The following is a 27,726-nucleotide window of genomic DNA, read 5'->3' as shown; positions in this document are numbered from 1 at the left end:
TCATCAAACATGTTGATGATTTTGATCATTACACATGAAAATACATCAAATATTAGTCTCTATATACTGGAGGGCTATTGTGTACCATGCTAGCCTGTTTTAGAAAAAGATCAAATATACTGATTCAGTAACCAATCAGTAATTAAACTTGAAATGAGAAAAATCAAAATTTAAATTGTGGTTGATTTGGACACCGATCCCTGAGTTGCACATGAAAGAGACACTTGCCGACCACTGGGTAGGCAAACTATCATCGAGCAGCTACTGTACTTTATCAGGAAGGCAGCAGAAGGAGAGGGATTATTGTGTTTGCTTACCGCTCACCCAAACAAAACATGGGCTGAGAGGACTCCCCGCATTCAACAGTACTTGTCATCTGTTTCACCTCTAATGTGTGCATGCATCGTTGCCGTGTGTGCGTGTGAGTGCAATTTGAACCCCAAACAGGAAAAGCAGCCCAGTGACAATTTAAACTGCAACTGCTATAAATAGGAAGACAATTACAGCATGCAAAGACAATCTCTCAAGAAATGTTGACCAGAAATAGCAATAAAAAAATAGGGTTTGCTCTAATGAAAACTTTAAGGCTTGCGACTGTTAATAATTCAACAGCTACAGCTTCCTATTTTGGTGTAATTGGTGAAGAGCTGCCTCTCAGCTTAAGCGGCAAACAGGCCTCACTGCAATGGAGCAAGGCACGTTGACCTTCTCCAAGCGGAAATGCGCCAGTAACTCTGGTGTTTATCAAGTGACACAGACAAGAACACTGCTGTCAAAACCAAAAATCACTGCACTGCAAACAAGGTGATATTAAATCTCCTTCAACAGCATCAAAACATCAGACTCAGGCAAAACAACCGCAACGATAGAGGGGATATATAGCAGACGATAAACATTTCAGAAAAGCATTAATTAATTGTGCCTCACATTAATTGTGACTAGGATGTGGACAGAATAATGACAACACATTACAACATAGCCTAATGCAACCTAATTCAATAACTTTATTTGTGATGCTTCTAATGCCTAAGTTTTGATGTTTCAAGGCTTTAGTCTCTGCTGTTTGTGTTTCTTTTTCGCAGCTGTGTTTTGCAAATGTCCTCATGATTTTTAAGAGTTTTCACCTCGCTACGTTACATAATTCTGCAGTACTTGCGGCTGATGCTCCAGCACTTCAGGCAGTCACTATCTGGCCCGACTGCAAGTTTCCTTATCAGCGCTCACTTGAAAAATTAGTATTTTTTTAAAACGTCAGTTGAAGACGCCCCGCGCTACTAATTGCTTTTTAATTAAACATTCTGTGCAGTGCCACTCAGTTATACGAATATCTCTACAATTTACAGAAGTGAACTTATGACTCATGAGTGACTCATATTGTGTCCGCATTGGAGTCTTGACGGAATCATGACGGCATATGCTCAACGACTGCAGCTGTGACAAAGGCAAACATTGAGTCAGAAACTGAAGACACTCGAAAACCTCTACAAACTGAACAACAACTGGCTTAACTATAAACACCAACACGTTTCACCAATAACCATGTTTTTCTTTCTTTTTTGCTTCCTTTCTTTTTTTTGGCTATTTGATATCAAAAGGCATTCTTTTATTTTGTCACCCCTTGATAAGACTTCAATGCATAATTTAGCATTGCAGGTTTTTTCATCAGCTCTCTTGCTTTGGGGTTTTCATGCTTCTTTGCAAAGGTGTGCAAAAGCGAAATTCCTGATTTTTGGAGATGAAGGAATGATGCAAACTAACCCATTTTCAGAGACGTAACAGAGAAGTTATTTAGGGAGTGTGTTCCCCTAAACAAAACACACTATTACCTTAATATTGACTACAGCAACTGACAACAAGACCCAGGAATCAAGACAACACAGAAACAGAGTTAGAAAAGTGAAAATGCATGCCCACTTACATGATGGTGTTGTCCCACAGTGCACAGTAAGGGTTCATCGTTCCCTGGAAGGAAGAGAAAAGGTCAAAATGTTTATCAGGAAAATTATGATGATAACTGATCATTATCATCATCATCATATCATTATAAATTAACTGCATATCAGTCCTTCTATGTTAATCTTTTGAACATGTGTTACTTTAGACACACACACAGGCAGACACGTTCAGACCGAGATGCACTTTATCTCCACGATGAATAAAAGGGCTGAATCATAAAAAGGATTGTCCATGTAATTATCTGACTGCGGCGCACTCTCCTGACACGGGATGCTTGCAAATTAATTATGGAGCCAATTAACCGCCATTGTGTGTTGGCTAATGGGCGCTGATATGTGCTGTGGTTGAACATTCAGACAACAGACAAAGAACTCTTTCAAGAGTTTGAGAAAAGAGGGAACCTTTAATCTCTTATAGGTCTAAAACAAAATGTTTATCGGTTGATCTATAGAATAAATTTTTCTTACATTTGCCAGGTGGGCCAGTTCAATCTCCAGGTGGGACTCGGTTGCCTTGGGCTCAGGTCTCACAGTCACAGCGATGACCTTTGAGTTCACGACTGTGTGGTTCCTGAGTCAAACACAGTCACACAAATGTTATAAGATGAAAACAATTACCTGGATTTGCAATTAGTTAAATTAAGGGTACAATGCAATCTAACTCATTCTTTTACATAATCTATGGCAGAAGCTCACATTTAATAAGTGAGCTTAACTGTGTTAGCATATTGTACATCCCTTTAAATGTTACGTGGAGCTTATGGGTATAAAGGATGAATATCAGACAACATTTGCAGTGTAGAAAGCCTTAACTTTGGTTTTACTTCAAACACCTGAGGTCTCTTTTTTTTTATGCTCCGTGAAGGAGCATTAACACTTAAGGATTAGGTTTAAGTGCAGAGTCGGTGAGATTTATGTCGGATCTATAAGGAGGGCTGGTATGAAAACATTATTTAAGGTTTCTGAGTAGATTTTGTGCATATATTTTGAATTTAAATTGCTAGCTAAAATAACCATTTTGAATTTATACTACATGTTCTTTGAGTGAATTTCTAAACTACTTGTGTATTAGTCCATTTTTTTTTCTCTAGTGCAGCTTGTATTGAACACATATATCAAACACTCCATAACAGGATGATAGAAAAAGCTGCCCATTAGATGTCAAAGCAGCCATACAGGATGTTTGCCAGTAATGGTGTTCAAAACATCCAAGCAGACCAGCAAACAGAGCACAAATCAAAGGCTCGGCCTAACAGAACCAGATGTTTCTTTGTATCCTACGCTTTTAAAATCTGGCACTATAGTTCTGTCTCAAAAACCATCTCCAGCTATTGTACAGCTGACAGAATATTCGTTTTATTAGAAGCTGAAATCCATGAGCGCCTCCCACTAGGAAAAAAAATGACAACTTCACAAAGGAAAGTAGAGGTGATACTGCAGCAGCCCACCGTTTCATCGGCACCACTCAAGCGGAGAATACTTTTATACGACTTTGGTACGGTACAAGTCAGTTATTTTAAAATGGAATTCAATGGAGTAAATGGATTCGTTTGTCAGCTGTCGACTTTTGACTTTTGGTGACAAAAAAGTAATTTACCTGTTTGGAACTTCACAAGCTTAAAATTTGGCAAATGGAAAGTTTCCTCAAGGCAACTTTGCCATTGTGGACTTCAGTCACATGTACTGTGACGTGTTCTACCATCATCACATGAAGTCTGCCAGGGTGCAAGACTGCAAGGATATATAAGCTGACGGGCCTTAATGCCACAATAATAATAATCATTTTGATTCAATATAAAGCCTCTGCTGCTACACATTTCTGTATTGTGTTGTGCCTGGATATTATTTTTGACCTACACAATTCATGTAACATTTAAGAACTAAATTGTTCTACACATTTATAAGAATTTCTTTTTGTTGGATGCGTTTTGTTGAGTAATCAAATCTCAAGTCTTGCCTCTAAGCAAAATCTCTAGAAGTCTGCCTAAAGTCCCATTGAGGGCCCCAGCGGACCGGTTGAATTGTGGGTTTGGATAGCCCTCGGCACTCACACACTTCCCTGGAAAACGTCTGCAAAATTCTGCAAGTGCAGTGAAGTCCCAGCAATTGGATTCAGCTTTAAACAGTTGCCTCTTGATCTGCTTATCCTCCTGTGAGTATGGAGACGGCGAGCTTCAGTGTCCCAATATGAGCTTGTCTCCACATGTGCACAGAGGGCTGCTGCTCCACCTGTGACAGCTGGCCTGGCCGGTCATGGTATGACCGCTCTGTCCTTGGGACGTTGGTGCCAGGGACTTGTTGATTGGGGTCTGACACCAGGTGTTTGTGTGGGACAACCCACTGCTTTTCCAGACACTAATGTCATCCTTAATTAACTCCATATTCCATGCTACAGTGAATGTGTTTCATTTGCTAAATTAGAGTGAACACAAAACACACTAATTTCTCAGAGTTTTGGATATAAATATAGAGTTTGTTATCATAAAATGAGAAGAATTTGGTTATTCGATCCTAACTCACAGAGGCTTATGATATGGACTTAAAAAAAGTCATGCAAACACTGTCCAATTTATTTTCAGAAAATGAAAGAACATTTAGCAAAAGCTATCTAAATGAATACATGTTGCAAATTATCGTAGGGTTTTCTTCTACAAATTCAAACCCAATCTAGTGAAAAATAAGTAGTGTGTGAAGCTTAAAACGTATATAAAAAGAATCGCACAAATGACAAAATGTAGCTCTGAGGACCAAACATAAAAAAAAAGATTATAAATAAAAGAGTACCGTCAAAGAATTCTGTGAGGTCCTATTCATTTATCCACCGTTTTTACATGATTTTTTTTGTGAGATAGTCAACCGGAACTGGAAAATGTTCTCAGTTCTGGTTGAGCTGGCATGGAATGACCTTATTATAATAAGTATCTTTAAAAGTCATCAACTTTGACTTAAAATAGCAAGTACATTCAAATCAGTACAGGGGGAGTATCTGGTATTCTCTTTCTCCTGTTGAAACTTTGAATTCCATGTCTTTGAAGAGGATTAATTCAGGGACATTGGAGTCAGGCGCCGCCTGTTTTTAAGACTTGATCTACTACTCTGAATAAAAATGGACACCTCGGCTGCTTCCAAAGGATTAAATCTGCCTCATATTTCCTGTTGCCAGCAGACCAGAAAATACAGACAGGGAGATACGCTGCACTTACTTTGGTGAAGGTAGCATGAGTCCAAGAGTCTTGTAGAGAACAGTTCCCAATATGAAGACTGGCGATCCTTCCATATCTGAAGGGAGAAATGAACAATTCACACCACTGTCTGGTTTTTATAGTGATAGACTTTCTTTTTCACAGTATCAGCAGACCTCATTATGCAACTGGAACATTTTGCCAGACATTCAAAATGTCTGTAGAGTATATTATATAAAATACAGTGAGTTCTGCCATCCAATAACATGGTGAATATACTTAATTTAAAGGAAAGTCTTGATTTGGAGTAACACTTGGCTCAAGCAAACCTGCAAGTTTGCAGTGCCAAAGCAGCTTCTGCCAATAACACTTTAAAAGAGAATGATTTCTTTTCTTTCTTTTTTTACAAGGAGCACTTTTCGCAACTTTTTCCGACAGACTTTGTAGACTCCAGTAAGAGAAGTGCTAAAGTCTCCAGTCGAATCAGCTTCTTACACCGTCCAAATAAGAGTGGCTGGGATTAGGCACAGATTTCCAATCAATCCCTTGTTTTGTTATCTTTGATATATTCCAGATAAGACTGATTACACCAATTAACCAAATTGTCTGGCTCTGGATATACAGTAGCGACTGGCAGTGTTTGAAAGGATGCTGAAAATGCTGCGTCAATGGAAAACTCATTGACTGAACAAGCGCAGGCAAGCAGACTGGCTTTGTGCGAAGGCTTGTAGTATTACTTCCCAAAACAAGGGGTGATATAACATAAAACATAAAGGAAATACCTTTGGCAGATGACTGATGCATCTGTGTGAAAGCCTGTTGTGAGTTTTCCGACAAAGCAATTCAACTAAAGTCATTCTGCTTTTGCTGAGATGTTAAGATACTTGTTTTTCCATTCTCAGCAGTGACCGTGAATCCATCATTGTCTCCTCACTGTGCATTTATCCTACAATTCTTCTTCGCTTTCTTTATTGTCTTATACTGGAATAAACATAAAGTTTGTACATGAAGACAGTGTATGTTGGAGTCCTAAAGAAAGATGCATAGGACTCGAACTGGAAGTAGCTCTGTGTGATATAATCAGTCACATACCTGCTGACTGGGAAACAAAGAGGCCCTTTGGGATGACCACTTTATCTTCAGAGTTCCTGGCCCAGTCAACCATGCCTTTACGACCCTTCATGGGGAAGTTGATGTCAGTCATCACAGACACTGCGGGGAGCCTCTGGATGCTGGCCACTGCAGAATTCAAACACACAGAGCAGTGGAGATATACTGATGATCAATAGACTTTAGAGTATTTATGAGTTTGTCTCATAGAGAATTAACCTTGTTCCATTTATCAAGAAGTTGTCCTGTGATGAAAAATTCTCTGTCACATGTTTTTTGTGTCTTGTACACACCGTAAGTATGGAACACAGACAAATGTTTGGTTTTTTGTACTTCTGTATTTATGCGTTTTCAAGCAATGCATTTATTTTTGCTGCATAGATACAGCAAATTAGCATAATTTCAGACTGATTTGTATTGTTCTGTAATTGTTTATATATATATATATATATATATATATATATGTATATATATATATATATATATATATATATATATATATATATATATATATATATAGTATATATATATATATTTTTTTTTTTTTTAATTGTGCTAATCTGTTGTCTGGACAAATAAGTATTGACATCAAACAGGTCAATAACAAACTCTCTTTCTAGAGGTTTGTGTGCTTTCAGAGCTGTGTCTATCTTTTGGTCTACTGAGCCATTTCATTGGTATTCTTTGTGGTTGAATTGTGAATACCATTTAAGATGGAGACCTGATGCCAGCAGTTAGTTAGTTTTCATGAGGACTGGAAACAGCTAGTTTGGATCTGCTAGAATGTTACACAACTTTCAAAAGTCAATAGTGACCATGTCAAATCTTTATTTATTTTAACTGTATCTTAAAAATGAAAACTTAAAAAATAACCTAATGCTATGCTAAGCTAACCAGATGCTCGCTGTAGCTTCAAATAATAAATACAACAAACATTCCGTAACATTGTATTGACGGAAGGAGTTTTCAAAGATTCCATATGAGTGAATTTTCCATCTTCACAACCTATTAATGTAAATCAAAGCCTGACTTTCCAGGTGTGTAGCAGCTGAGAAGTTTCACTCTGCTTTCCACATCTAGTTTGCGTCCTAAAAATGATGCAACATTGCACTCTTAGTGCAATATTACATCACTCTGGGCAGAGCATATCTCGTTACCTGTGTTCACCTGCTAAATCTTGCACACTTCACATCAGGTGAGCACAACAGAGCTGGAACTTTCATCTTTTAGAGATTGTGCAATAAAACATCTTCTTTTCAAAGGCAAATCTGTATTCCAAATATAAACCAAACGAGTCAAAACACAGACTGAAGCCTGCAATCATCCGCAAATTGAGAGGCACATATTCAAATACTCTGTAAAACCGCACCACAGTGATATTGCCAATTGCCAATGTTACCAGTTACTCTAGATGCTGTTAAAGAGCTGTTTGCATCAATAATGTTTGAGGATGACAGGTCAGTATTTTTTAATATTGATAAAGTGTAAAATCCAAGAATACCTATTTTATTTACAAACTGGATTATATTTTTGAATACGCAGACAATTTAACCGTCAAAGGAAACCAATAATAGGTTGTTAGTGCTTTCGTGTACACATTTACCAAAGAATGCACAATCAAAGAACTGGCACCTGACAACTGGTAGACAGGTAATCACTTTAATCACTCTATTCTTCTCTTGCCTCCCCAGTGAGGTGCCATAAAAGGGCTGGTCCGTGCACTAAGGCGACGACAAGGAAAATTCCCAGGATCAGCTGAAAAGGCCTCAGCATTACAAGGGGAAAATAAAGCTGCACTGTTCTCTACCTGGTATCACATCCAGTCCCGGTCAGGTGGTGCTTCAGCGAGGGGGAATCTGAGGCTAATCCTACCATTGATGCAAAAAAGCTCTATTGTTCCTCGTGCTCTGCCAATAATACAATTTGAATGCTGGCACGACGCCATGTTTGAGTGAAATCTGTGACAGAAGGTGTGTCTGTGCGATTCGGATGATCCAGCAGTGGGCATGAAATCACAGAGCGCCACGAGACCCGGAATTTGCAAAGAGGCCTGTTCACAGCACCAGATGTTGGGAGCAGGAGTGGTAAGAGTGTGTGTGGGTGCGGGTGCGGGTGCGGGTGCGCGTGCATGCATGTGCGTGTGTGTGTGTGTGTGTGTGTGTGTGTGTGTGTGTGTGTGTGTGTGTGTGTGTGTGATTTCAGTCGTAGGGCGCACTGTGAAACACAACAGGGTGCTAGGAAGATCGTCTTTCAGAGTTCTGGGTAATTCTGCAGGTAAATGGGGCTTTGCACTTGCCTGATGGAGCCAGACAGCATAAATAAAGTGATCACTTAGGATTGTGATGCCTCTGAACAGCGATTCAGTGCATTCTGCATGGCTCATTTTCATAAGAGGGAATTATAGCATTGCTCATTACATCTGAATGTGCTCATGAGAGGTTCAGTATTAAGTAAACTGTTGAAGTCAGACAACACAAACATTTTGCATGGAAAATAAATTAAGGCGCATTTGGAGCCATTGTGTGTGTGTGTGTAATTGCAATTAATCACTATTAATGTCAAAATATCCTCCCGACCGTGAAGTACAGCCTCACAATAGACAGCCAGAACAAAAATGTCAAACCCACATGATGTATTTCACCTTCAAAGCGTTCTTTAATTTTCTAACATGTCCCATGCTTCACTTTGTCCTCCAAGTGTTTGCTTGTAAGGAGGGAGGATAAGTTGCCGGCATGGAGAGCCTTTTGCAATCAAGGTTATTTGACTAAAAGTAGGAGGACAGAGGACGATGCACCGGTGACAGCCAGTATTTATCTAGGTGTCAAGAGGCTGCCATAAATTAGTGACGAAATGATGCCGCAATATCTTACTCAGCCAGATGCTCTCCACTTGGCTTCCACCGATGGATCCACAAAACTTTCCATTCCTTTAATCAAAAGGGCCACTGTGGTGAGAGCTCAAATTACTGCATGGCCAGCTACCAAAGCCTGTGCTGTGTCCAGGGGAGAAATAATTACCCTGAAAACCCTGTGTCCATGTTCTAGTCATGTCTAGTCAAAACAGGGTTTGATGTTTTGACTATTTACCAAATAAACAATAAAATATGTCTACATAAATGCACCTTTTGTGTAAAAACCTGATGTCTGTTAGTCATATCCTTGGAATTTGAAAACACAAACAAAAAGCAGTATTTTTTTCTTGGTATTTGCAACAAACAGGTAAAGCATGTAGTCAGTACTTTCACTAAAAATGTCTCCCTTCAAGACCTTTATATTTCTCCACCAGCAGCCAGTAAGGTTCTGCTTGATTATAGCCAGAGGCCGCTCATTACTGCCACATCTTCAGATAATTGCTCAAAAGCTAAAAGCCCCTACAGTGCTAGGATTTGACAAAAAGATGCTTCAGGAGTCTGCCTGCATTGCTCCTGCATCACCAAAATAATCGCAATACTACCGGACTTTCAACATTCACATGGTCTTATTAGGAGGTGTTTGTCACATAACTGGCTCAGGGAATGTGACAAGGAGGGAGTGCACACAAAAGATTTACTGAAAAACAAGAGCATAAAAACTAAGATCAACACCAACCACTAGACAAACCAAAGAACAATAAGTTTCTTTTTAGACAAGCCAGAACCGTACAATTTCAATCGCTCTCTTGCTGAGTGCATTGCATGATGGTTAGTGATTTTGTCTGACTTCCTCTGGAGGGTCGACTATGCGAGACAGAAATCTTGCGGGACAAAGAGAGCTGGGAGCGACTGTTTCTCTCTACAAGCTGCAGAAGTGAAACGCTTGATGGGGAAGACTTAGGCCCCAATCACACAGAGACTCACTACGGTCGTGTTTGCTTCAAAGACACCTTTGAAAAGCCTTTTTTGGACAGAACAGTGTGGCACACCCACTGAGCTGGGCTGCGAGTGCACCCAGCCATCATATGTTATTACCAGGAAAAGCTGAGCGAACCCGAGCCTTGTCCTGAAGAGTTGAACATATTTCTCCCTCTAAAAAACACTAGAAAAACGCAACAGGAAAGGAGCGCCTGCCAGTGCTATTAACTGAACTCTATCATTGGCTCTGCATAAGTTTTACATCACAACTCACAACTGATGACACTTGACAATATTTAATTATTCCATAAAGTTTTTCTATGTAAATCAATACCAAATCTATTTAATGAGCACATTTCCACTGTTAAGAATTTATCGCATTTGTGCAGTCTCCATAAATATAATAAGTCCAGTGACTCCAAGACCCACTGACCCAAATTGATTGAAAAAGTAAAACGTGCTTTTGACATGCAGTATTCAAACCCCCCTGCTACTTTGTTGAAACATTCAATTAATTTGAAGTGAGTTGTTCTTGTAATTCTTGTGCACCCTTAAGGCTAAAACAAATCATTACAAGCACTTATTACAAATGGTCGAGGAATTGTAATTTGCTGTTTGTTTTTGTTGAAAGATACATTTATGTTTACACTCATGTCCTTAGATATCATATATCCTGTAATAAAGAGACTGCTGAAGAATTTGCCTCTATCTACCAAGCCAGCAGGCCAGTGTTTCTGTCAGCCTTGGAATCATCTATATGACATTGTTTGTTGTTTTGTTGTTGTGGACACACTGCTGCTGTTTATCTTTTCTTGATTTCAGTTTTAGCATATCGTTTTATTTATCACAGCTTCAGTGCTTTATCTTTTTTGTTTTCTATGCCTTCCTATGCCATTACTGGAGAGAGAAACAACTGTCACATGTTTCTTTTCTAAATTTAAGTTATCTGTGAAGCAAAGTAGTCAGTCAGGAAATTGTATCATACTTTTACATGTATGCCAATTTTGATGTATTAATGTTCATCTCCACCTCAACACAATAGTGGCATTTCTACTGCACCCACTTTATCAGCACCAAAGAGCGCTAACGCTACTTCTGCCATCCTGAACTATTTGACATCAGGCACGCTTTGATACTTTCCCCCAACTGCAGCTACACAAAGCAAACTTACAATGCTGTCCTTACAAAATTCCAGCTACCAAATGCACGTAAACCTGAAATTAATGTCAGTGCCAAACCAAAGAAGCATACCCAAAAGGTTGCCCTACAAAAGGGTCAGTAGCCAACCAAGTCCTCTGAAGCTGGAAACGAACCTGCAGCAATGCTAACAAAACCAACCTAAGCATGAGCAACAGCTGGGGACAAATGCTAAAAAAACCAAACTCCACAACAGTATCTAATCTGAACTATGCAACCAAAAAAAAAAAAAAAACTTGAGAAAAACGCTCATAAAACAGTTTGGCATAAAACCAAAATGGTCAAATAAACAAATTGATCACCAATATACCAATCAATGAATACTCATTCTTGGATCCCCAGAAAAAAAACAAAAAACAAATAACTTTCAGCAATAAAATCTCTTGGAACTAAGGATTTTGTCAGGTTTATATATTTCTATGAATTAGTCGGAAACAAAGGAGGGTCTGTCTGCCCTATTAATAAAACTGATGAGCACACATCAGTACACAGCTGCAACTCATTAAGGACATGCATGCATTAACCAGGAGGACTTCAGTCACACCTGAGGAACTCTGACAGGCAAAAACAACAACTGGAAGACACATTCCTTCAAAAAATTCTCGACACCTTTCAAATGCATTCAGTTTAAAAGACATATTTATATTTGTTATGAAGTACATCATTTGATCAAATGTAACACATGATTAATTCATAGTTCTTTAAATGGGCCTTACATTCACATCTTCATTTAGGCATTGATGAGTGAAAAAACTTGTGTTGTTTTCACCCCCACCTCTTAGGTTTAATTTAAACCGCTAATTTAAAATCGATATAAGTTGTGCCCTCAATGTTGTGATCCAGTCTGTGCAGATGTGTCATCCTTCACACTTAATTTAGCACTTCCAGAGCCTAAGTCTTTAATTACAATTTCAAAATTAAATGTCACTGTTTTTAATATATTCCAGTACCTGCAGGTCATGACAAAACAGCACAGTTAAGACTTATTTTTTAATAAATTAACATTGATTACAGTGTAGTTTCCTCATTACTGCCATAAGAGAAATTTGTGACAGGCACAGCCTTTGTGAATGCTTACCGGATGTTCTCTTCTGTAAGTTTGAAAAATTTGCAGGTTTCAACAAGTCAAATTTAAGACTATTTAAGACATTTTTAAGATCTTTTTGAACACAATTTGAGACCTACACAAGTTTACTTTTAATTAGTTTAACAAGTGATTAAGAGTTTTAGTTTAGTTCTTATCTCGCAAATTAATGTAATTAACAATTAACCCTGGTAGACTGTGCTTCAAATTTAACACTTGTTAAATTTACACTTTCCCATGGTTGCAGCAGATTCTGCAGTCAAAGACTTTCCGGAACTGGCGAAGTGTACGGCGATGGATTCCGACCACGTTGTTGGAAAAATGTCACTTACGTTCCTGAATACTTCAGAAAGAAGTACAAATCTCACTTACTCATTTCCCAAAACAAAAACAAAAAAGGCGACGACAGAAGCGGTAAATTTACGACCTAACTAAGTGTAAATTAAGACCTATATGCAAAATATGGACGTATTTAAGACTTTTTAAGGCCTAAAACCAAGATTGTCAAATTTTAGACTTTTTATGACTTTTAAGACCCCCCCGGAAACCCTGTAAAATATATACTGTATTACTGTCAAACATAATATCACAGTCTTTATGATTTTTGTATGAGGTATCAGTTAAATGCATAGCAACACATACATCCTAATTTTGATTAAAAAAATAGGCATAAAGACATTTTCTTTCAGATTTCTAAAATTGTGTGATTTCATTTTTATGTTATATGAACTTAACAGAAACCAGTGGAACTAAGAAAAAGATGGCACGCTTGGAAAATAGAGGTAAAATATATGCAATTTGTTCTGAATGAAATGTACAGGAATACTCCAGTATAGTCCTTCAATAATGAGCCCTGATTATGCCAGTCCATGCTCCCTTTAACCCCTTAAAACACAGTGCTGAGTTGCATCATCACTCCGTGTCTACAAAGAGATTTCCTGTCACATCATGTCTGACGGATGGACACGCTTTAATCCATATTCCCACCAATTTGAGCGGGGGCCAGGCAGTCAAAGGGCTTACTAATATAATAAGTGTCAAGTCTTTCTTATTCAAGTTTCACCATGCTATACACACTGCTGCTCAAGGAATTTGTATGAATCAGGATAAAGACTGGACGGTCAATTTTGAGTCAGTCTCACAGAATTGATTGCACATTGTGTGTGAAGCAGGGGTCATGTGTTAATGCTTTTTCGAGCATAAAGCGGAGGCAATGGCACTGATATTGGAAGACAACCATTAAGCCAAATTGGAAGAAGTATAAAATAGGAGGAGGGCACACAGATATTCTAATGTCTATGGAAGAAGTCATTAATGCTTGGCATTATGAGATGCATTCAAGCCTTATTTCCAAGTGTCCATTACTTAATTTGCCTCTCATGGTGTTTTATAATGGCATTTTGATGGGTGCATTCATTGTACCATGTTTGGTATGCTAGTCTTGGGGGCTACCTATTCATCATTATGGAAATCATTGACCATAAAAAGCCACTGAGTGTGAGTGTTTGCTGCGAAGTGGGTCAAATGTTAGCTATTGTAAAGAATACAAGGAAGAAGCCTCACTCCTCCAGAGGAATCGCCTACCAGCATAGCCACACATGCTCACATTCACTACCATGAATAAATCACAACCGCAATTCTATTATTCCATTGCAGTAAGACACCATTTATGGCTGAGTAAGAAATGAAATGCCACAGAGACTTCAGATCATTCGAGAGGCTGCGCGACAAGAGCAAGAAGAACCCACCAGGACATTATGGAGGAGAAATACTGCACAACACTCATATCCAGAGACCTTTTATTTTTTATCCAGAGAGGGGGAGTTATAATCTGGACCATGATCAGTGGTGCAGAAAGAAAAATGTTAGCAAGCTCATTACAGCTGCGAAGAATAACTAGTATTTTCGCTTCCAATTTTATAGCCTTTTATCAGACACTCCCACAACATATTTTTTAAATAACTGCTAATCTCGCATGGAACTGACAAACAATCTTTTTTCATGCTGCTGCACGTCTGCCCAACATGCTTTAGGGTATGCTTGGCTAATCATGTCTTTCTCAAAGGACTGCAGTACATTGCAACATCAGACAGAGTGACTTCAAATATGCCACGAATACTTTATATAATAACTGCAGCCAGATCTTTAAAACGGTGGAGGGACAGAAAATGTATATCGTGTTAAGAAAACAATAAAGTAAAAACTGCTGTTATTTTAATACTACTACTTCAAAACCATTTAGGCAGCTTGTGTTCCCTGAAATAAAATGTCAGCAAAGTATAAAAATATATTATGTTACAGAGGTGCTATGTGCATATTTTCTTTATAGCTCCAGTTAAAGAAGTGCTCTCCTCTTGCGGGGGTTCCTTCACTGCACGCTCTTGATTTTAGATTGGGTGTTAAGTGTTTTCATAGGAATTTAGCACATTAAGACCACAAGCTCGGTTTTTAATTAACATTATTGATTTGCAGTAATTTTACTCGCCCACCCTTACCACGCGCCATTTATCCTAAATTAATGATGGTGGGGAAATTGACACAAGGAGTCAGCAGAGCTCAGGGATTATGTGTCCATGTCAAGCAGAAATAAATGGCGAAACGACCTCAGCAGCTGCGGGGCTGGGGAGAAAAAGTGGGCTGATTCTTACCCAAGTTCCCCGTCATCAAATAGGCATTGTGGAAATCCTTCATGCCCAATCCGACGATGTGGATGAATTCCTCAATGACCTGCATGAGCTCCACTGCTCCAGGATAGATCTGGACAAGATAAAAACAGACGAGAAGAGACATTCGATTTTTCACAATTGAAGCAGGAGTCACTATGGCTGGACAGAGTGTTTGTGGAGCATAATATAAAAGTAGAAAGAGACAGCAAATAAAAAGAGCAGATCACAAATACATATAAGGAAATATGCTTTGGTTACATAGTTAAATATGAAAGCTGTGAAAAATATTACAAAATTTAACAAACAGTAAAGCAATGATAAAGAAAAAATGACAAAATAGGGAAAAAGAGATATGCATGAGAAGAAAGTTTACGAAAGTTAAAGACCTTAAGATTCATTTGAAAATGTCTTGTGTTTTGCATGAAATTCTGACATGTCTGACATATAACTCATTACTTCCTTATAACTGTGACTGAACCTTCTTGAGCTGAAATAATTGGTCAAATAATTGATTAACTGAAATGAAAATCTGAAACCATTTTAATGACCGATTAATTGTGAAAGTAATTTTAAAAGCAAAACTGGCTAAAGAAATGATTAGTTTCATTTTTTTAAATATAGAAGACGTAAAAATCAGTTTTTTTGGATTGACTGAACAAAATAAGCAATGCATGTTGCAAATTGAACCTCGACTCCTGCTAATTTCAGTGGGATTTCAACTTTATGGCTCAAATGATGAGTTGATTTATCCTGAGAATGATGGATGTATAGTGGCAGCCCTAATTGAACCATTCATGTGACATGAGCATCAGAGCTATAACAACCCAGTTTACACACACAGTTGTTGGATGGCTTCTCCTCTAAAAGGCTCTGCCAAGTCAAGGGTGATCGTCTGGGTTCATGCGATGCTTCACGGACATCAGCGCTCAGTGAGAAAACGCAGAGCCAGGAATTCAGCACCGCGGACAGCTCCGTGGTCTGACCAGTAATGCTGCTGGTCAGGTCAGCTCTTTTCCCCCAAGTCTATAAATCAAAGGCACGCTAATCCAATAAATGACCTTCAAAAGATTGGACCGAGGTCCTGGCTGCCAATTGAGTGGTGATGGGTCAGATCTAATAAGAGGCTTTGATTTGGGGTCCAGCAGTTTTGTCCTTTGACTGGGCTATAGTGAATACAGTTTGTAGGACTGTGTAGCTGTGCCATACATGGTGACATTTGTGCCAGACTCTCACACAGTTGCCACAGAACAATGCTGTAACATTTGAAAATGTCACATTGCTCGCGAAATGTGTCAAATTACACAAATATTATTGCGGGGCTTAGACAAAAGTGTGAGCACAAAGCGATGATGTCAGGCAATTAGAACGGCCTTTTGAATGGCATTGGGCAATTAGCACCTCACTCTTGATATTCAACAAACACCTGAGGCAGGTATTTCCCTCCTCGGTAACACCTTGTGGCTCTGCGTGTTTGCACATGCCCCTACATGTGCCGCCGCTAAGCGCGGCAAGCGGATCAGTGATGCTGAAGTCGAGAGCCTCTGACACAGCAGAGTGAAAGCCATAGTGGGGGAGAAAAGCACATCACGTCGCCCCTTCCGGCATGTCTGACGCACAGTGCAGTCATGCTCATTCGGCCGGTCTCCATGGCAACCATGAGATGTGAAGGCAGCGCAGGGAAATGGCTGCAGTGGAGCTTCTGTAGACAGAGCCCTTCCTTTGCTTGCCATGGTAACAGTGACAGGAGGTGAATATATAGTGATCTCCGCACAGAGCCAACTCTGCAGCCAGCGAAAAAACCTCATAGTGAGGTGTTTCATGTGAGTGTTTTCAATGTCCACAGCACGCAGTGTGTGGGTGCTGTGTAAAAATCTGAGCTCATTAATGCAAGAGAAACGCAAGTGAGAAAAAATGATAACTGTGAAGTCCAAGCATCGTCCGCTGAAATCAGGCAACGTCGCTTAGCCAATGTGCTCACGGTGGCGAAGCAGCCCTTCTTAGACAGGCACATTAATAACTACAGAAATAATTAACACATATCTCTTCTGGGTGTTCAATCACAGAGACAACTTTTCCTATTCCTATACATCCTCTATCTGCCTGTCTCCATCTCTGACGCATCCATACTGACGAAACTGCTTATTTGTGAGCGCCTCTCACAGACAACCTACCTTTGGGGCCTGTCAAACCAAAGCTGCAGTGAGTAAACACCTAATTACTGCCCGTGGAGACGCTCAGGACTGGCACTCATGGCATTGTTTGAATTGCCTGCGTTCTCCTTTCTCTTTTACCTGAAGCCAGGCGCGGAGTAACGGGGACAAAAAAAAAACAAAACAGATCCGACTGATTTTAAGATGCCATGTCAGTCGAGTGTCAGCATTGGTGATACCTAATTTAAGTCATATCACCAGTGAAGGTGACAACGGAGCAGATGCCCTCTGCAGATGCGCAGTCATCACAGATGGTATCTCAGTCAGAGTCTGGATGTACGTGATTTCAGGGTTCAGGTTGTCTCAGACACCACTGGTGGTTTTGAAAACGATAGTTACCCCCTCTTGAGCTGAGAGATGTGTTCGACAGAGGACATGGCCCGAAGCAATTCACCGTGGATGAACACACTGTTGAAAATGTGTACTGTTCTGTATTCAAACAGCAGTAATGCAGTCTGTTTGTGATGGATATTGAGACTACTATATTGCTTCGCCATTTGATTGAGCCTCCTTGCAATGTCGGAGAGAAACACAAAGAGACTCCTGTGGTACCAGCAAGGACAAGTCCAATGTGTTCGTTTCTGTTATAAAATTCAGCTGAACTAATGGTCTCATCACACTGGTTGCCATGATCTGTATGAGCTGGGTGAGTCCTGCAGTGTTAATACGTGGACAGTCTCTGTGGCAGTGCTGCTGCCACCAAGTGGTGCACTGAGGAACTAGCTCTGTAAATGAGGCCAGATGTCTCGCCTGCCCAAAGACCTCTCACACTGATACGTGCATGTACAACACTGTCTCAACACTAACCTGACTTTTCTTTCTCTCTGCTCTCCAGATGGAGCAACTGCAAACATGCCTGGAGTCGATTCTTGAGAGGCACAGCACTCATGCAGCAAAGTGAATTATTTACTAAGTGTGCAGCAACATGCTTACCTTTTGCGCATCTTCCCATTTCTCCTTATTTTCCTCCTCCAAGAGGTTACTGATGATTTGAAAGAAGTTCTGCGGAGATGATGAAAGGAAAGGGAAAATACGTAACACACCCACACACAAGTATTACAGGCACTGCAGCAAGATGCTTTTGAAAAGCATGACACATAAACATCATGCACTCCAAAAGGACTGTTATGGATAATATACTGACATTTGGAAGGATTTCGACATGGAATAATGAAAGTCTCTGCAGGGAATTTTTTTTCCACTGACACGATGATGGTGAACCATGAGAGAAGAGATGGACTTTGTGGACCAGCTCTGACAAAAATACACCTTGAACCCCCCCCAGCCCCCCAGCAGCTCCTAGCAAACACTTAATGCTAGAGGAGAGAAGCACAAGCTGCAATCAGAAGAAAAAGATGAAAGGGACTGTGTGAGCAGCTGTGTGGATTGTCTTCTTCTGCAGCGAGGAGCAGGGGCTGCTTGGGGGTGCATGCCTGCAGTAGCAATAGGACCCCCTGTCTGATCTTTAGCCTTGTTATTTCGTCTGGTCTACAATGTGCCTGAGGGAGTGGCTCTCTCTCTTGACACAGGCTATCTTGTTTTCTACTTGAATGCTTATGCTCCCTCTGGTGGTAATGTGCCCACTTTAACACTGCATTAGCGCAGAGACACACGGAGGGGGCGGGCTGGCTGACTGCTCTCCTGTCTGCCCACACACACTATAGAGCTCTCATAATAACCAGAGACAGGATGCTTTCCTCATCTCATAGATTTTCTACGGTGGGAAAATGGCTGAATGGGCCCTGGATCGCCCATCCATCGACACAACATTTAGGTTTTATTTTTGCTGGAATATTTTCAGCAGACCAAACACATTTCATCCAGTGGAAAACTTAGGAAAAGAGTGTCTCATTTTAAACATGTTGGTGATTTAAATGCCTTCCTGAAGTACGAACTGTAGGCCAATCAAGATGAATCAGATTTCAAAATATTCCAAATCTCAAATACTGGTATGTTGCATCACTTACGATAGATTTTTTTTTTTCCTTTCTGCATACAATTGTATTCATTTCAATGCTGGAAGACAGTACACAACTAAAATTATCAGAATTTTGTCACGTGAAAATGATCCAAAACATTCTCATATCCAGTGTACTGAAACAAAAACTCCCTAGTGAATTAAAACATTACTGTGTAGACACAACACTGTTACAGCAGAAATACTGTCTACTTCCATAGATGATATGGCTGAAGGGCAAGATAATATTTTTCTATTTTTCTGGCACTATCAACTGCATCTCAGTGCCGATGGAGGACAACAAAAACATGCTTGATACATACAGAGTTGAGATTCGCAATAGAACAATGATGGATAATTGGAATATTCACTCAGACTTGATTCGCTGTAATCATCAAATTGTAACATTTGTTTCCTTATAATTGAGCTTCATTATCAAAATAAACTAAAATACACACAAATTGTGACAGCCACACAAGCCCACAGAGAGCCACGAGAAGGTTGTCTTTGAAAATGACACTGCTCCGAGGACATAAATTATCTTATTGGCGATGGAGGCGGAGCTTTAGCTATAATCTCCATCATCCTATTGACATAAAGAGGATCAAGACTGCAGTCGAGCCCAGCATGATGAGATGAAACAGCTTAGGACGTGCAGGAGATCTATTGATACAATAGAGCCGTGGGGTGTTGTTTTTCAGCCTTCGTGCTACTTCAGACATGTTTTCGCGTATATTATACTGTTGGTAGTAAAACATGTCAGACATTACCCGGATCCAACTGATTAATTTGTCACGACAGATACATTTGAAACCACTACACAGTAGGAGATTAATGTATTTTACAAACATCCATGCCTATGTGTCAAATGAAACCCACTGTAAACTTACTTGCACATCGTCTGAAGACGGCTCATAGCTGGCTCTCTTGAATGTCTCTGTCACGTTGCGAAGGATCTCCACAGAAGATAGCAGGTCACCAGCATAGAAGTTCCTCCTCTGAGTGAGGTCCAGCAGGTTTTTCGTGACCTGCGACATCCCATCCCCCGCCAACATCCTCTGGCCCTTCGCAAGGTGCCCCTGAACCTCCAATAACAGGAAAGGACAGAACTTGGGGCATCGGTGTCCTCAAGATATGCACTAAGCGACACATTTTGGAGTAAATGGACTGCAGAAAATCAGGAAGAAAGACTCGACTCTCTGAGGGCCCCTTTATGTGACACTTATATCTAAGCCAGGCCCAAAATGTATTCTGCCTCACGGATGTTTTGAAATGAGCCAATATGAATAAAAGAGTTAACTGGAGCAGAAGACACACATTTAGGGAGAAATTGCGCAGCGAAATGACATTTCACATCATTGCACAGGGCTTATGTCCATAAATACACGTTCACAGGTGCAGCGCTGTATCTGCTTCCTCAGCTCTTCTGATTTATTTCATTTTCAACGGTGATGGAGGGGTTACCAAGTTTGCTTGGTCTAGTGGTTCCAGACTAAAGGCAAACACACTAAAGCAAAACATATTTAATAAAGCTCTCTAAAATGGACCCACACTTTAATAAAAACAGACTCCATTTTTTTGTGATCTAGGTGTCACATCATACATGAGATGAAAAAGGATGAAAGACAGACAGCGCTCACACCAGGCAATGATGCACCACATCAGACAGACATTTGGAAGCCATTTTGGAAGCATATTTTAGTCACCAAGTTGGGGACCCTAAAGTTTTGCCCACAATTTCAGTTTTTTTTTTTTTCTGTGACTGAAAATACATCTGTTCCCTCCAGAGGACGTTATTCACCAAAGGGTATTTAAAATCCTGCCCTAGATGTTACTTAAGATTATGTTGTAATTTACACTTTTATTAAACAGCTATGTGAAATTGTCCAGTATATGGCCAGGAAGAATAAACCCTTTGGCACACAACTTCCAATGCAGGGGGCAGACTTGTTTTCAGTCACAGAAAAAAAGATGAGGAGATCACTCTGGATAGAGGCATTTCTAAAATCTTCATTAGTTGAAGAACATTTTTCCTGAATTACTTTGTTTGCCATTCATGCATGATGTCCACTGTACATCTATGCAACTAAAGGATTTGGTATGATTTTTTTTTTTACCTGATTAGGAGCAAAAGAAACATTTTTCCCTAACTTTCTTATTCTAGTCCAATACAGACATGTATAGTAATGTATCAGAGTGTATGGTATTTACAATGTAGTAAAGTGAAAGTGAGATACTTGTTTCAGTACTCATAAAGGTACAAAAAGTACAACAAGCTTAAGCAACACGACAAACACAGACGAGAACATGCTCTAAATCAAATAATTTAAGGACTTGACAATGACCATTCATTACACTGAGAAAAATGGCAAAAGCTGTGTTTTAATTTGCTCCTCTATTGAAAGTGGTTAATCTTTGGCTACAGTGTGATGAGAATGAGGGGGGTGGTGGGGGAAAACACAGGGGAGGTAATTTATGATGCATTGGAAACAGAGGCTGTGAGAGGGAGCTGACTTTGCACCTACTGATTGCTGCAAGTATCTGAATTCATTTGTTATGCATCGAGCATAGCTGGGCTGCTCCCAGAAGGCCATACCGCGGTGATCCAAAGAGCAGCGTCGACTAGTGGTGCCTGTAGAGGGGAAAGAGACAGCGACAGATTTGGAGAGGGGGGTGGGGGGCGAGGGAGGGATGAGAGGGGAGATGAGGATGGAGGCGTAGAGAGCATAGAGGGGGAGGGAGGGGGAGTGTGTGTGGGATTAAGACCAAAGGGGAGGCAAAAGAAAGGCAGATGGAAGTGGTGGAGAGGAGAGATACAGGAGAAGCAGAAGGACAAAAAAGGAGAAGGAAGACAGAAATATTAATTCTTTTCAACAGAGACTTATCTTTTTCCCTTTTGTCCATTTCTGTTGCCCATCACTCATCATCAAAATTTGATGTCGGCCATTAAATTTTGCAGAGGAGCTGAGGCACATTATATACAGAGAGAGGGAGGAAGGTTTCTTGAGGGATAGTGCTGCAGTATTTGAACAGAAGTGGTTTCACATTATGAGCTAGAAACACAGTCCCTTGGCTTTTAATATATGCACTGTGTGCCATGTTAATACAACTTACAGTTGTTCAAGCATGCAGCAGCTCAGCTGCGATAGCTGTCAGGCATTTAAACAGTGATCCCGAAATAGCAGAACCACCCAATATCCACCCACATTGCCGTACACATCCCACATAGGGGTCCAACATCACACCTTCCCAGCTGTCGACCTAGTGGAGTGCACTTCACACGTCACCCCACCGCTCCAACACAGGTGCTTGACATCCTGAAGAAAACTCCCACAGCACAAAACATTTCCCCTGGCATCCGTGCTTCACATAAACCCTTCGCTAGCTCTTGTTCTCTCTCTCTCTACACACTCAGACAGATCAAAACCACACCTCCTACGCCCACCTTCTCAACAGCTACTACCTGGTGATATGCACTGAAGCCGTGAGTGCACACAAAACATCGCTATATGCCGAGAGCGCCCATGCAGCACCATGAGACAGCCCAGAGGGCAGCGGGAGAGGCCCACTGCTTTACACCACACTGAGCATCCGTCTCCTCCTAACCGGCTTCACCTGGGTGGTTTGATTCTCTTTCATAATCCTATTTTTGAGGACACCAGCACTCAAAGAATACCATCACTTTATTCTTATTCGATCATCTTTCGGGGCCCTCACACTCATAGAATAGTTGGCAAATTGTGTATTTCCTGATGGCTCTGTATTGAGTAATTAGAGATTCACATCAGTGTTTTGGCTCTGACATTCCTAAAGGTCATTGTAAACTCAGAAAGACTTTGTGCTTTAAGTGGGAATAGTCAAAAAGACACAAAGCATTGAAAAGAGCTAATGTTCAGGAAAAAATGATAAGCATCTTTGAAGAGTTCTTCGAATGACAGATGCAAATCTCGATTTTGTAGTTTTTTCAAAGATGACTTTAAATCAAGAGCTACGGAGAGAAGTTTTCAGAGGATGCTTGACGACATTAAGACTGACTCATTTTAGTGCTACACTGTATGATGCTGCAATTCTAATGTGATTTCAGCTGCACTGGAAGTTGCAAACTGCCCAAGGCCAAAATCATTTTAATGTAGAAAGCCTCGACCAGAGCTCTTTTTTGTGTTTACACAACAGTTTTGCTGTGAAAAATCTTCGTTGTGGTTTATTAGCTGTGTTATAGAAATAAATAAATAAAAAAAAACCCTGAAAGCACACTTACTGACATTTCATAATAAAAAATGTCCATAAGCACTTCTTAAGTGCTCATATGCATTAATGAGGTGGGCACAAGCAACAGTAAAGCTACAGTCAGTGGAGAGAGACCGTGTTTATCAGGATCTATCATCAAATGTTTATTAAACACATTTACATTTTTGTACCATAACATTTCCCTTTTATGTGTGCATGTGGTAAAAACCTACATTTTTCAGTGATTAAGGCTTTGATCCATGTCGATGGTGGGATCAAACAAGGTCAATGATGGCACATAAGGTTTTTGCTTTGATTCTGCATCAATCTGTCGTCTCTGCTTGCATCATTAGTGAGGTAGAGTAGGTTGGGTATGAAATATAGGTCAGTGGCGAGGCACTCAATCAAAACCAAGGCAGCCCTCCACCAAGGCACTAACCTGTCACTGTCCGGTTTTACAACATCCTCAACTCAGCTGTCGTTAAAAACCAAGATTTTCATTCAAACAGTCCTCCCCAGTACAGAAGGCATAAACAGCAGTTGGCAGAGATAAGACGTGACTTAGTGTGTTAAATATCATTCAGAAGTAGAAACAATTAAAAAAATACCTTGCTAGAAGCTATCTGCCATTGAGACAATGAATGCACTCACTAAAGTGACCTCATTTATTCTAAAGGATGGCATCGCACATGTTCAATGATGATCATTTTTCCCAGGATTTGTTTATCAGCGTGTGATTCTCCTGCTTTAATTGCTCCCTCTTTCAGTTGGCTGACTCGAACTTTAATTGAGATTTGGGGCTCTCATTAGACAGGCACATAAATAAGAGAATCTCTTACCAGTAGGGTAAAACATAAAATGCATGTAAAAGCTTTTTTTTTCCCCCACAAAGCTTTTTACAATATTTGACAGTTAGTTAAAATACATTAAACATACTGTTTTTTTGCTCTTAAGAATTCTGTGCAGTATCCAGTACCTTTTTCTAACACAACATTTTTCTCTGTCTTTTTATCTTTTGCTTCAGCCATGCACCATGCCTGGAAGTCACCCAGTCTCTTCAGGAACAGTAAGAGTAGTAAGTAAGATGGAAAGGCTGCTTTGTGTATGAACCTTTTGTTGAGTGATACAAAACGAACAAATTCATCTGCTGTGTGTATGTATCCTCTCCATTTTTCCTCTCCTCTCGCCTCTGGTGGCAGTTGTCATCTGTGATGACCGTGGCGGCGCTGACGCCCCTGCACTGGGTGCTGTTTCCTATGATGACCTTGATGACGACAGTGACAACGGCTGAGTAGGCGCAGATGCCCCCTAACACATTTGGACTCTTCATCCGAGCAGCCTTACTGCATTCATGTCGCACATTTTGTTGTCTTGTCTTGCCGATCAATATTTCATCTTTGTTTAGTCACTCTCAGCAGCAATTATGCGTCTGACTGTCTCAGAAACGAGGAGGTCTGTTTGAGAGGCGTTTCATTCTTTTCAAATTTTTCTCATTAAGGGTTGACCTTGATCTAATTAGTGGTCAAAGGTTGGGAGGTGTTGTTTTCATTTACAGTGTGCTTTGTGAAACCTGTTGACAATTGAGCTGTGATTAATGGCTTTACAAATAAACTTGACCTGACCTAAACTGTTGTCCATCATGTTCTCTTTTTCCAGTGGTCAGCGCCAGCTTTGACAGGCGAATGCACTGTGATTAAACATGATCTTTGTCTGTTATTTGTTATTTTACCCTTTCATCATGACACTGGTCCTCATGGCACCATCATATTATCTTTGTGTGGGTACTGCCGTGCATACAAATGTGCACCAACACTGAACAAAGAACTTAGCTCTGATATATTGCAAAATGTCAGAATGTGTTGACCTACTGTATTATCATTAATTGTAAATAATACATAGACTGCAGTTATTAGTAAATGTAGCTGCATATAAGAAACACATGTAGAATAAAATCTTAAATGTCCAGGGTTCACAATACTGCAATTTAATACTTATAATACAAACAAAAACAAATGTCATTAATTAATGTGACACTGCTTCTAAAGAACCCAAATTAGTTTGTATAAGAGAGGTGACTCTCTCGCCTGAGCTGACTCACCTGAATTAAGGCATGTAAAGACACCTCTTGGTGCAGATGAAATTCTTAATTAATAAAGGTATTATATTTTTCAACAACATTCTATCAGAGTAGATAACACAAAAAAGCCTCACTGCGAGCTGGGAATAGCTTCAAAGTGCCAAACAGTTATTAGCCATAAAACTAATGTCATGCTGGAAAGCTAATGTCATGCTAGTAAATCTTACTCTGGGTAACTTTGCCGCGGGTAAGCCATCTGTGAATGACAGAGGGTTTGCTGCTTAAGCTACTTTGCCAGGTTGCTTTTTTATAGTTGCGGAAGAAATATTGATTAGAACACCTCAGACTGTTTAAAGTTCAACAACAGCTTACCATGTCCAACTAACACGTAACTTAAGCAACAGATGGCGCTACATTGTCCTGCTTTGTTAGCAAACTGACCTTTAGCGAAAAACAAAAGAATCATAACAGCATTATCAGAGGTTGCATTATTTTTTTACCCCCACCCCCCTGCACTCCTTTCTCTTCTTTTGAAGAGCTGAGTGTTAGCCTCGCCCCGTTAGAGGACTCGCATCCTCCGCTCTAATGCTCTTCTCTGCTTGCACATATAAAAGCCTCTGCTTACTGTCTGAAAACAGCCTTCAGTGTGCTTTCCTTCAACAATGCTCTCAAAATCACAGTAACCATTTTTTTTTTTTTTTACCTCCATCCACTGCACATGCTGTGCACTGGCGGGTGTAGTCAGTTACATCACTGCATGTGGAAATGGGATGGAAAGAAAAGTGCTTTCTCCTCACACAGAGAGACACAATTTTTGGCACCAGGTGCAGTTTTATCTTTGCGGTGTTTTGGAGATTTTATACACCATGCAAAGATTAGACAGACTTAAAAAGGCTCGATAACTTCCAGAAAAAAAGATGACTTACTATGGTGAGAAATCTGTTATTAATCATAATCCAACCAAATTACTACCTATGTGATATGTGTTCAAACAATAATATCGTGGCACTTGTTTATTAAAACTGCAGTTTAATTCAAACATTGCAAAGTGACAGGCAGATCAGTGTGATTTAAAAAGCCACTCGCTGAAATTAAGGCAGACTGAGATTAAGGTTGATCAATCACGTTGTATAATTGGAAAGTTTAGCAAAAAGCTGAATCCTTATCATACGTATTCAAATACATTCCACCATTTTGTTGCCTTTTCGGAGGACTATTTTACACTAACAGCATGGGTCAAAGATTTTTTTATTTCCTCAAGAGAGGAATCAGGAGACTAGCCCACAGCGGACCTCTCATTGAACAAAATACCAATTAAGATACTAACAAAAGAAATTAAGGTAGTGCTGATATCCTTACCTGTGGCATTAGGGGGACATCGATTAAAGGCCAGTTCTCCTGAAGGCGTCCGTCTCCACACCATTGACACTGCGTAGTCCTCGGGACAAATCTCATACGGTGCTGAAAAGCAAAGCAGCACGAGTGTCAATGCAAAGGAGCTTTTCAGCATTTCCAATGTGATGCAACAATTTCTTCACATTACAAGCAGCACGTATGAAAATATAGGGGATCAAAGCTGTATGATGTTGGTGAATATGAGCACTGCATTTAAGGATTATGACAAAATGTTCCCTCTGCTTTAATCATAACTTTTTCAGGCATTACTGTATTTAAATGATAATAAAAAAAAGTTGAATCCAACACTCCTTTCTTTACTTTCGATGAGAAAAGTATTAAGTGACACTGTGTTTAAGACTTTACTAAAAAAAGAAATTATTTCACGTGTATATCACCAGTATCTAAGCGACTCTGGAATATCCTCATTCATCCCTCCTCTGTATCTGCTCATCTGCATCTCCTCGTTGCTTCCTGTTTTAACTGATCTCGTGTAACGAGACGTGTCGTTCACCCCACGCAGATAATTATCTCCCCGTTTTCATTCAGATGCGAGTCCTATTAGCCTGTGGCTCACCTGGACAGCGTTGGTCGCTGCACTTTCTGACTTCCTCTCCGGTGCCATCACACTGCTGCCCAGTCACCGCTGCCCCCTGACACACCCGGGCTCGCCTCTGCCATCCGCCGTCGCAGGACTTGGAGCAGCCACTCCATGGACCCCAAGGATTCCACTGGCCGTTAGCTAAAACAGAATCATTATCGGTTAGGAACAGATACTATGAGAGGCATAAAAATAACCAAATAAATTCCAAAATATCTACAAAATAGGACATCTAC

The 27,726-nt window shown here is 40.1% G+C and overlaps 1 protein-coding gene across 7 annotated transcripts in view; it reads right to left on the bottom strand.

Annotated features, from left to right (window-relative positions):
- The window catches only part of adgrb3 (adhesion G protein-coupled receptor B3), a 122,003-nt gene that overhangs the window by 34,805 nt on the left and 59,472 nt on the right, over positions 1–27,726 (bottom strand). For 5 of the 7 annotated variants that reach the window (XM_037124911.1, XM_037124913.1, XM_037124915.1 and 2 more), the window contains 10 exons: positions 27,467–27,631; positions 26,854–26,955; positions 21,716–21,822; positions 20,081–20,278; positions 18,167–18,235; positions 15,006–15,114; positions 6,230–6,376; positions 5,159–5,234; positions 2,424–2,526; positions 1,919–1,962 (listed from right to left, as the gene is read on the bottom strand). In XM_037124911.1, coding sequence (XP_036980806.1) covers positions 1,919–1,962; positions 2,424–2,526; positions 5,159–5,234; positions 6,230–6,376; positions 15,006–15,114; positions 18,167–18,235; positions 20,081–20,278; positions 21,716–21,822; positions 26,854–26,955; positions 27,467–27,631 — 1,120 coding nt within the window. The remainder of the gene's footprint in view (positions 1–1,918; positions 1,963–2,423; positions 2,527–5,158; positions 5,235–6,229; positions 6,377–15,005; positions 15,115–18,166; positions 18,236–20,080; positions 20,279–21,715; positions 21,823–26,853; positions 26,956–27,466; positions 27,632–27,726) is intronic. The other 2 variants (XM_037124912.1, XM_037124914.1) reach the window with 1 other exon arrangement.

This window comes from Acanthopagrus latus, chromosome 15 (assembly GCF_904848185.1).
Source record: "Acanthopagrus latus isolate v.2019 chromosome 15, fAcaLat1.1, whole genome shotgun sequence".
NCBI classification, from domain to species: domain Eukaryota; kingdom Metazoa; phylum Chordata; class Actinopteri; order Spariformes; family Sparidae; genus Acanthopagrus; species Acanthopagrus latus.
This window is presented reverse-complemented; position numbering and strand designations above follow the sequence as displayed.